This window comes from Astatotilapia calliptera, chromosome 7, assembly GCF_964374335.1.
Source record: "Astatotilapia calliptera chromosome 7, fAstCal68.1, whole genome shotgun sequence".
Lineage (NCBI taxonomy): Eukaryota > Metazoa > Chordata > Actinopteri > Cichliformes > Cichlidae > Astatotilapia > Astatotilapia calliptera.
In genome coordinates, this window is record NC_137428.1 from 58,076,169 (window position 1) to 58,087,351 (window position 11,183).

Sequence of the window (11,183 nt, forward strand, 5' to 3'; positions counted from 1 at the left end):
GGTCTCACGATGGCTGTCAGCCGCTGATAAAAATCAGGCTCGCTTAAATGGTTTGGATTTATAGAAGCCACTGTGGGAATCAGTAAAGTACTTTGGTAAATCCTATAAAGACAAACTGTGGCATAACCTCTGGATTTCATTACCGCATGTGACGCAGAAGCCCATTCCCTTGTGATAAGTACTCTTATTACGATGGTCTTCTTCACCCTGTTGCAGATGGAGAGCTGTATACTGGCACAGTCAGTAATTTCCAAGGAAATGAACCCATCATTTACAAGAGTCTAAGCCAAGGAACAGCTCTAAAAACAGAAAACTCACTTAACTGGCTTCAAGGTACAGTATAATAGCTGGAAGGCAATGTTTTTTTTGTTGTGTCTCATTTGAGATAAATGACATTGTCAAACTGCTTGCACCAAATCTACTGAATGGGAAGTTTACAGTGTGGCATCACTTGAAATGATGAATATGAAAAAGTGTGTACCTGCAGTCTGTCGGTCCCTGTTGAAATTGGACTGCGTTTGCCATGGGAATAGGGATGTCTGTCCCTAGATCCCATTGTGACAGTATTGTTGGTTTCCTTTCAGATCCAGCCTTTGTTGGCTCTGCCTACATACAGGAGAGCCTTCCCAAGGGCAACCCGGTGGGCGATGATGATAAGATTTACTTCTTCTTCAGTGAAGCGGGGAAGGAGTTTGATTTCTTTGACAACACCATTGTGTCACGCATTGCTCGTGTGTGTAAGGTGAGCGACGCTCCAAGGCAGATAGTCCATCTAAAGCAGCTTTCTTACCCTTGGGTAATGTGTACTCCCTGCTGTCTCTATAGAATTCTATTAAAGCAGGAGTTTGCTTGTTTGTTTGTGCTCAGTACCTATACAGGAATGTACAGTATGTAGTCTACTGAAAGCTGCTTATAGCTCAGAGTCCTTCTGGGCAGTGACGCACGAGCTGTTGTTACAGAAAAACATTTTTCTTGCACGTTCGCCTCAGTTTGATTCCTTTCCATCCAAATCTGCTCTCTCTGCTCTTATCATGTTTCACCAAATATTTGCGTTCAGACAGGATTCAGTATCCAACTACAAATCACTTAGGATTACTGAAGCGTGGGATCTGTGTGCAGAAATGCTTTGACACCTTCTGCGGACCTCACACAGTGTTTGTTCATTTTTAAGCATTATATTAGTATTTATGCCTTGAGAAGTCAGTCCTCCAGATCAGACTGCTGTTTGGCTCTCCTAAAACAATCACACTCACCACTGTGTGAAGAGGGTGAAAAATAGTGATGAGAGTTTGAGATGGAAGGAGGGGGGGTCCATCCATTCATTCATTCACCTTTTTTTCTCCATACATCCATTTAAAGGACAAATATTCCAATATTAATATTGACTCAGGAGCAACTAGTAAAAATAGATTAAAAAAAACCTATTTTAATTAAGTAAAAGAATAAGAAGAAGGAAGTTTTAGTATTTGTTAGTTTTATACTAACATTTTATCAAAGCTTTCCTAATGAGGCATTGATGAATGTCAACAAGACTGTGAGTGAAATCCTTTCAAAATGTTTCATAGAGTAATAATTAAAAAGACTAAAGCTGACCAGTCGCGGCACATGGACCCCCTCCCTGAGCCTGGTTTTGCCGGAGGTTTCTTCCTGTTAAAAGGGAGTTTTTCCTTCCCTCTGTCACCAAAGTGCTTGATCATAGGGGGTAATATGATTGTTGTCTTTTTCTCTGTATGTATTATTGTAGGGTCTACCTTACAATATAAAGCACCTTGAGGCAACTGTTATTGTGATTTGGTGCTAAATAAATAAAACTGAATTGAACTAAATTGAATTGAAATTTAAACCATTAAAAACTAAACTAAATATTCTTAAATAATAAAAACTGAACTAAAACAAGCAAACCCACTCTGGAAACTAACTGAACCCAAACTAAATGTCAAAACAAAATAAAAATAAAAGCTAATTAGAGAAAAATCAAAACTATTATAACTCTGCTCATGTGGCATTTTGATGATAATTTTCTCACGTACGTTTAAAATATGTAACACGGAACAGATTACCCAGAAGGAAATTGGCAATAATGTTTAAGGTTTTTAGCTTCTTAAGCAGTGCTGAAGGAAATATAAAGCATAACAAAGCTTTAAAATGAGGCAAACGGTCAGTCTCGGTAAAACTTTACAGCGACGCCAGTTCAAGTAAACTATTCACGTCCAGTTTTAGTCTTCCAAAATGTGCTTCACCAACTGTGTCGGCGGCCGTCTCCATGCTTGCTGTATATCCAGGTGTTTACTATTACTTTAGTTCCACTTCATCGAGGCTAACTATGGAATGATAAACAATGTTTTGGTTGAAACAAACACAACAAAGCATGTTCTCATTTGCAGGATTGTTCCGTTTCCCAGAAAGAAGCCATTACCGCCCGCCATGTTCATGGCTTTTTGAACAGCCTTTTGAACAAGGGGTGCTTTTACAAGGGATTAATGAATGGGATGCATTTTCTTCAATTATTCAGAAGTCAGTTTAAGCCCAGAGTGGCACTGAATTATAAAACTCGGTTCAGCCCAAAGGACCAGGGAATATATATGTTGCTCATTATCTGCCTGGGTTACAACAAGTAATTGCTTCAGAAGCTCAGTCTTGGTCATGTGTCATTTCCCTTTCCATCCCGTGCTGCCACTTCCTCTGATTAATGTTATGCTAAGGTGGACTCAATTGAAGCTTCATGTTAAAGACGTTTTATGTGGTTTAGGTCATTTAGCATTTCTCTTGGTCCTCTGGAGAGCTGCAAAACTGATTACAACGGCGAACTTCGAGCTTGTTAGATCTATGATAAACAGATTGTCTCTTTACAAAACTAAATTAAGCTCTTTAATTTAGCTCTTGATGTGCAATCACCTTCCTGAGACCTGTAACACCTCATCAAACAGTTATATATATATACATATCACATACTGTAAATGTCATTCACACTGAAGCGCCGAGATGCATTTACTCTCCAGTTTGCACTGATATTCTATCATACAAATCGGTGCATCCTAATTAGTCTGCATGTCAAAGAAGTCCCACATCCCTCATAGCAATTTGAAGGCTCGTGCCAAAGGCGGTGAATCACAGCAGCAGTATCAGTCAAGGAGGATTGTCAGAGAGCAGTGCTTCTTCTTTTTCATTTAAAAGCATTTGCCCTCCTCTAAGCCCCAAGTGTTTTTTTTATCTATGCCAGTTGTGATGATGTATATTGTTTTCATGACCTAGAAGTCTTCCGCCTCGGGGTTGTAACTATGTTGCAGGCACAATTGATTTAGCTCATTGTGGTTTTACGAGGAGGTTAATGTTTTTCAGTTACGTCAATTTGAACAAATTCACCTTTGGACAGGGCGCTCTCTGTTTTTGTTTTTGTCACAAAGAAGGAAAACAAAGACAGGAGAATGTATTTCCCTACACATTATAACATACAGTGTCTAAGGCAGGGATGTTAACACTCATTTTACACGGTGGGCCACATGCAGCCCACTTCGATCACTCAACCAGTGAAACTTCCTTTCCTGTCAGTGTAAAGAAGTTTAACTACACTAAATACACATTTAATCTCTGTGGTATCTTAATCTAATAAAAAAGCAGTGTAATTTCAACAACACATCTTAGTTTTTCTACATGATAGAAGTAAAGTGTATTAGCACAACTATTTGGGCTCAAATTCACAAAGAATGTCCCTTTCATTTAATTGTTTATCGGTTACTTAATTACTTTAATGTAGTATAAATGGCCATAGGGGAGGTCTTTATCACCAGGAAACGCTGTAAAACTTAAATACAGTTAAAAGTCCAATCCCTGTTTCCCCTCAATTTTCCAAACTGATGCAATGGGCCCCCAGGCCTAATGTTTGACACCCCTGATCAAAGGCATGTTATAGGATGTTTTTGCAGTGTACCATGTGGTGCATATCATCATTTCAGAATATGCACCGCAGATCTGTCAGATCCCATCAAATCACACTTGTGTGTCAAACTGTGTGAGGATATTGTCTATACTGACCTCAGGTGTCAGATCTCATACTGCAGCGCCTCGTGCTGGAAAAAATCCCCCTCCTAACCAACAGTTATTGTGTTGCAGGGTGACGTTGGAGGTGAAAGGGTGCTGCAGAAGAAATGGACGACGTTCCTGAAGGCTCAGCTCTTGTGTTCTCTGCCCGATGACGGCTTTCCCTTCAACATAATCCAAGACATGTTTGTGCTCACACCCAGTCCGGAGGACTGGAAGAACACAGTGTTTTATGGAGTCTTCACCTCTCAGTGGTGAGAGCTTTTAAATCTTTTGATTAAGATAACAATGAAATAAATGTACAGACACCTTTAAGGTAATTATTTCACACACATGAGGGATTATAAAATGAAAAACAGTGGCATACCTGATTGTGTTTGTGAAGGCTGTGGAGATTTAAACCATTATGAACACCAGGAAGATCAAGACAAGCATCTTGATCTTACTCGTAACATTTAGATTACTAATTAAATATGTATTCAATCATGTTTCTCAATGATCTGTGATAGATGAGAATTGTTATTTAAAGATAAAATGTATGTATAAAATTTACTGTCAAGCAAAGAAGAGTGTAACAGGACTTAACTACCAGTTTTCCATCTGTTTTGGTGGATTTTCACTGTATTATCTCTATGTTTACGTACAGCTTTTTTCAAGGCTTTACAAGTTTGAAAGATTGTAATCATCTGTCAATTGTTTATGTCCTATAAAAGGTACAAAGGTGCATCAGGAAGCTCTGCAGTGTGCTCCTTCACTATGGACCAGGTAGAAAAGGCGTTCAACGGGCGATACCGTGAGGTTAACCGCGAAACCCAGCAGTGGTATACTTACAACCATCCGGTGCCAGAGCCTCGGCCTGGAGCGGTGAGTGCTTTCCTGCTGCCCTCTGCTGGAAAACCCAGTAGATACATCCTGCACATGTCACTACTCTGCACTGTGTCTCTTCAGCTGCATGAGGTCTCTAGGGCTACGTTCACACTGCAGGTCTTAATGCTCAATTCAGATTTTTTGATCAAATCCGATTTTTTCTGTCTGCTCGTTCACACTACAAATAAAATGCGACAGCAAACGTGCTCTAGTGTGAACGCTCAAAGCGGCCCACATGCGCAAAAGAAGATGTCACACACAACGCGCTCTGTTTAGACCCAGAGCAAACAATATTGTTTGACAGATGGCCCTTAATATAAAGACTTTGGACTTCACGTTTCCCAATTTTTGCTTCAAGTTATTTTGTTATTTACATAATAATGTAGATAACCTAATAATTATCCTTATTGCTGTTTTAGAGAGGAGCGGTGCTTCAAAGGATAGTTGCAGATTTCTGTCATAATCTGCAGATTATACAGTACAAATAAAATGTTAACGTTTCTCCAACGTTGTCTTCCCAGCAGTTTCACCGGATGGCCAGGAAGCGTTCGCGATGTCTTATCGGGCGCTTCTCCGGCGCTGATAATTGGCGTCTGTCTTGTGTCAGTGACATAAGATGGATTTAATGGAACTTGACCGTTCAAACAGCAGTCGCTTTCTGAAACATCGGATATGTATCGGATTCAGTACCACATACGAAAGTGACCCAGATCGGATTTGAAAATATCGGATTTGTGCCGTTCACACTGTCATACCAAGATCGGATATGGGTCGCATAGGGTCAAAAAAATCGGATTTGATGTGCTTTCGCCTGCAGTGTGAACGTAGCCTAGGTTGTTCCCATTTGTGACTGCTGATAGAGGCTTGATCAGATATCTTTTAGACAGGCATCACTCGTCTCCAGGTCCTAAACATGATTCTTATCAAACGACTGTAGGTTTAATTTCCTGACTTATCAAACTGAAATCACTGAAATGACCTGGTAATAAAATAAACACACAAAGAAGTGCTGTACAGCCGCTGCAGGTTTCATTATCCAGTGAACGTATGGGGAAAGCATGTAAAGCAGTATGTTTGTTGTGTTTTCCAGTGCATCACAAACGCTGCCAGAAAACAGGGCATCTCCTCCTCGTTGCTCATGCCAGACAAGGTGCTGAATTTTGTCAAAGACCACTTCCTGATGGACAGCGTGATCCGCAGCCAGCCTCTGCTACTCAAGCGCAATGTCCGCTACACGCAGATCGCCGTCCATCGTGTTCAAGCAGCTAAAAAGGTGTATAACGTGCTCTTCATTGGCACAGGTAAACAGCTCACCGCTCACAAACACTCTTCACCTGCACCCTTGTTTTATCTGACTTCACTTAAACTCTCTTCTCCAGATGATGGGAGACTTCATAAAGCCATTAACGTCAACAAGAAGATGCACATTATTGAAGAGATGGTGCTCTTCCGTGACTCTCAGCCGGTGCAGCACATTGAGCTGGACACTGAAAAGGTACACGTGGTGTTCGGAAAGAAAACGGTCCGATTTAATTCACAGCACTTTCTCATGGTTTAAACTAATGGGCTCAGTAAATTCATTTATTGGCAGTTTAGAGACTCCATGAGCCATTAAGAGTCGCAGCCTGCAGCGTACCCCGTGTTCAGTGAGCTAATTGCGTGCAACTTTCTCTCAGGGGATCTGCAGCTGGGGTTTTAACAGCTGGATTTGTGACACTTCCTGAATCCTGGCATGTGCTTCCATACATCAGGGCAAAGGAATTCCTTTTAAAATGGATGAAAGAAGTCTACCACATTTAGATCAGGGTCACAAAGAGAGGACTCTGGATGAAAATAGTAACCCAGTATCAGTATTTGGGGCACCTCCTGACTGTCCCCTTCTTTGTCATCTGTCATCCACAGGGTCAGCTCTATGTTTCTTCTTTCTCTGAACTGGTGGAGGTCTCAGTAGCTAACTGCACTAATTATCAGAGCTGTGGGGAGTGCATCCTCTCGAGGGATCCTTACTGTGCCTGGAATGGGAAGCAATGTGTAGATGTCAGACGTGCTACACCAAACAAGTACGTATCCCGCTGCACAATATTTATTTTAGCAGCCAAGGCTTTCTGTGATCATAAACTGTACATAAAAGGTTGAAGTCCTGTTTGAAACCTCAAATTTGGCAATTTCATTGTCACCATCTTGATGAACCAGGCATGAGGGATGCTCTACCCCGAATAATCATGTATTTTACTCTAAACAGGAAAACAATTTACCAAACAAGCATCATGTTGTATTAAATAAGACTGGAAACTAGCAATTAAGACTATAAACCCACTAGGAAACTGTTTAATCCGCTTTACAATCTTTTGTTTGTGCCCAGATTTGCCCCCTGCTCCACATGAGTAAGAACACGGGTTTAAAGATCTTTCACACTGGATTCACTTTTCAGGCCCAGGGGCTCTGTCCTTCTTTTATATTCAGTCTATGCCTGTGATATGCAAATATTAGATGAGAGAGTGCATTTAAAAAAAAAAAAGAAGATTATGATTATTATTTATGGTTAATTGTATGTGTTTCAGTGCCTGGCGGCAGGATGTAGATGAAGCAGACACATCAGCTATTTGCAATAAGACTGCGGCAAGTCCACGGTTTGCCAGACCTCCACCTACACGTATGTGGCCTCCTCTTCTCTAAGATTTACAGAGCACTCTCCATTTCCGTGCTATGCCTCTCAAAATGAGAGTTGATTAAAAAAAACATTATTCTGTATCAGCCGTGTGGTACAGCCTTTTTTCACGCCATACCTGACTCATCTACGCTTTGACTTTCCGCAGGGATGTCGTCATGCCAGGTGATCATTATCCCAGCCAACACATTCAAAGTACTGCCCTGCAACCTGCGCTCTAATTTGGCTGAAAGGAAGTGGGAGTTCGGTGAGAGCGCAGGTCATTTCCATTACCCCAGCCCAGAGGGGGGACTGGTGGTGGTAGCTCAAGCGGACAAGCAGGAAACATACGAGTGCTGGTCAGTGGAGGAGGGCTTCAGACAGCTGCTGGCAAACTACTGTGTGAGAGGCGAAGCCAAGGAGGAGAGCACCACCTTGACAGGCCGTTCACGTACGCCGCAGATCTCACAGGAGGAAATCATCATCCTGCCAGGGGAGGCCCGCTCGCCGCAGATCAACACAAAGACCTACTGGAACGAGCTAATCGTTGTATGCGCCCTCCTGGTGTTTTCCCTGGTAGTCTTCTCCCTTTTTGTGGTTTACAGGAACCGTGACCACATGAAGTCCATGCTGAAGGAGGGAGAGTGCCCGAACATGCAGCAGAAGAAGCCCAGAATAGTGGGGAAACCCGCTGAAAACTTGCCGCTCAACGGCAACACAGTCACAACCTCAGCTTCGGATCACAAGGGGTACCAGACCCTTAATGACAACTACATCTGCAGCACTCCACCGCACGAGTGCTCGTCACCTGATAACAGCAAGAGCTTCTCTGAATCGGAGAAGAGGCCTCTGAACTTAAGAGAGAGCCACGTGGAGATTTCACCCACGTGCCCCCGGCCTCGAGTCCGGCTGGGCTCCGAGATTAAAGACTCTATAGTGTGAGGCAGGCTTCATGTTATATGGAGTGACTGCTTTTGAACTCAAAGGAAAGAGTGCACTTGTTGAGAAAGACAAAAACATAAGAGGGAAAAATCAGCACTCTCGTGGAGAGACTTTACATTACACAGATTTTGCACTCTCTCTCTCGCTCCTTTTTCTTTCTTTTTTAATTCTGTCGATGTGGTCCATGTGCGTTTTATTTCGTTTTCCTCTCACCCTCTTATTCAAGTGCATTTGAAGCACACTGAAGAAGCTCCGGCTCGCCTTCAGACTTTCACGTACGGCTCACGGGAATGTAACGAGCATTGACATGGCATCGTGACCACGATTTAGCGAACAGATTTCAGAGAGTTGCCTTTCACAGTCCGTCCATATGACATGCCGGTAATACTCTGAAAGGCAGAGTGATGCTCGAACACGACGCCTGACGCAGTGTTTGCTGATTTATTTTCATTCTGCGAGAGTTTAGCCTTCACTGAGGTTGTGCACTATGTACTGTACTGTAGCAAGGTAAAGCAGAATCCACACGAACAAGTCAAAGACAGGCAAGATATACATACATATATATTAAAAAAGTCCTGTAATGTTTCTTACAGGATAGCCTGTGTACATTCACACAAGTACACTCATTATTTTAGAGTTAATTCAAACACAGCAAGAACAAAGAAATCTGAAAAGATGAAAGCAGAAATGCAGAAACTCTTACCACCTCAATCACTGCACTCCAAGAAAAGAGAGAAATGTGCTTTTTAAGTATTGCCATCTTTACTAGGTATAAATATTTGTCTGATGACGACTGACTTTAAGTTGTTAGATTTGTCTTGGTTTTCTTTCACCAAATATGATAAAAGGGAAGGGAGGGGGACTCATTCCAGGTATTATCACGCTATTCTTCATGAGATAGGCAGTCTATGCAAAGCAAATAATGTGAAGTGGGGTAAACACCGAGAAACACCTCACCTTGAGACTGAGTAAGCACAAAGGTGTTGGCACTGTTAATTACTTTAGATACAGTGGCACTACAAACACACACCCACGCAAAGAGACGCACACTCATTACACCGCAGTCGCAAGTATGCAAGAGATTTTAGCCATTTTGGTGCGTTTTCTGGAGAAAGATGATGCAGCTCTGAAAGGCTGGCGTGACAAAAACAGACGATAAAAGACGAGCGTCCGGAACGGTAATGTTAAATTTGCGGCAGGTCATTTATTGCAGCATGATGAAAGGTTATCAATATTTATTATCGTCATTATTAATATTATTATTATGTGGCCAATAGGTTATTTTATGGAGACATTTTTTCACAGCTGTTCTGTCACTGAATCATACTGAATCTAAAACAAACACCTAAAAATAATGTGATTTCAATAACACACCTGTAGACTGCCACCTTTGATATAAATATAAACTGAAGAGTGTTGATGAAGAAAACAGCCTCTTAGGTGGTTGTAAAGGCAACCATTAAGGCAATAACTCTCATTGTCATTCAGTAATAAACAGGGGAATTGTTCATTTTACTGATTTTTCTCGCTTTAATATAACTAAATCAGATGATTGCGTAACTTGAAAGCGTTTCTCATGTCATCCAATATTTTTTTATTCTTACTTGAGTATGGCTCTAGTATTGTGATCCAGCCAGCAAAATCAATACTTCACAACAACAACAACAACAGAAAAAATGCGTACCTGAAGGGAAGGCATATACATCGTGACTCAGAAAGCACAGGATTTGCACATCATGTTAGGAGCCTTAGTACACTGCAGGTTATGGATTTGGTTACAAATCTGCCTTGGGGGGAGGGGTGGGAATGGAGAATGCCTTCTGAAACAATAATCAAGAGATGTGCCTCTTGGGGATAATAAACTAACCAGGTAGTAGTGCTCTGGAGTCAAACGCTACACTGTAGGTGTGACAGGACTGGCCATACTTAAAAAAAAAAACAAAACGTCAAAACCGTGAATACGTGTAATTTAATTGTGTCAATGTTGTACAATACGTGCTCATGAGAGGTGTCGTTTTATTTTACATTTTTGTTAGGGTGGCTTCAAGCGCAGTCAGGGATTCTATTTTATTCTTAAACTGTAGTGCATAAATAACCACTGGCTGATTTTTCTTTTTTTTTTTAAATATTAAAAAAAATATAAGCATTAGTATTATATTACATTTCCTATAAATGGCACTGCAAAACTGAATTTCAAAGACTAGTCAGCTATATTCACTCATGCAATATGAAAGACTCATGCTTTGACTGTTATTAAAAACAACAAGTGGCAGCTTTTGGTGAAGCGGCTGTCATCAGAACAATATTAAATTTGCAAAGCGCAGAATAAATACGGCGTGGCAGTGATTTAGTCGAATATGTGCAGGTACTGAATATGTTTTTCTGTATTTGAATACAAGCCTACACTATTAATGCCACAGTGAAAGTATCGTCGTCTGCTCTCACTTATTGAACCACTATAGTCGGGCCTTCTTCTATTTGTGACAGTACAAGTTGCTCAGACTCTTGTCAACATGTATTGTAAGTAAACAAGTTTTTATGTAAAGTTGTTTTGTAAATTCAGCTGCCAATGTAAAAAATATTGTGAATTGTATTTTTTTGTATCATACATCACTACTGTTTTCTTTCTTTTTGTATTGTATATAAAAAGCACTTTATTTTAATTTTTCAAATAAAGATAAAATGGAGA

At 41.0% G+C, this 11,183-nt stretch overlaps 1 protein-coding gene across 3 annotated transcripts in view; it reads left to right on the forward strand.

Moving 5' to 3' along the window:
- Positions 1–11,183, forward strand: part of sema4ba (sema domain, immunoglobulin domain (Ig), transmembrane domain (TM) and short cytoplasmic domain, (semaphorin) 4Ba) — a 53,346-nt gene extending 42,163 nt beyond the window's left edge. For all 3 annotated transcript variants that reach the window (XM_026175979.2, XM_080303946.1, XM_026175976.2), the window contains exons 7-15: positions 217–333; positions 585–742; positions 4,111–4,292; positions 4,752–4,902; positions 5,996–6,206; positions 6,285–6,400; positions 6,808–6,965; positions 7,467–7,558; positions 7,722–11,183. In XM_026175979.2, the coding sequence (XP_026031764.2) occupies positions 217–333; positions 585–742; positions 4,111–4,292; positions 4,752–4,902; positions 5,996–6,206; positions 6,285–6,400; positions 6,808–6,965; positions 7,467–7,558; positions 7,722–8,494 (1,958 nt within the window). In that variant the 3' untranslated portion in view covers positions 8,495–11,183. The remainder of the gene's footprint in view (positions 1–216; positions 334–584; positions 743–4,110; positions 4,293–4,751; positions 4,903–5,995; positions 6,207–6,284; positions 6,401–6,807; positions 6,966–7,466; positions 7,559–7,721) is intronic.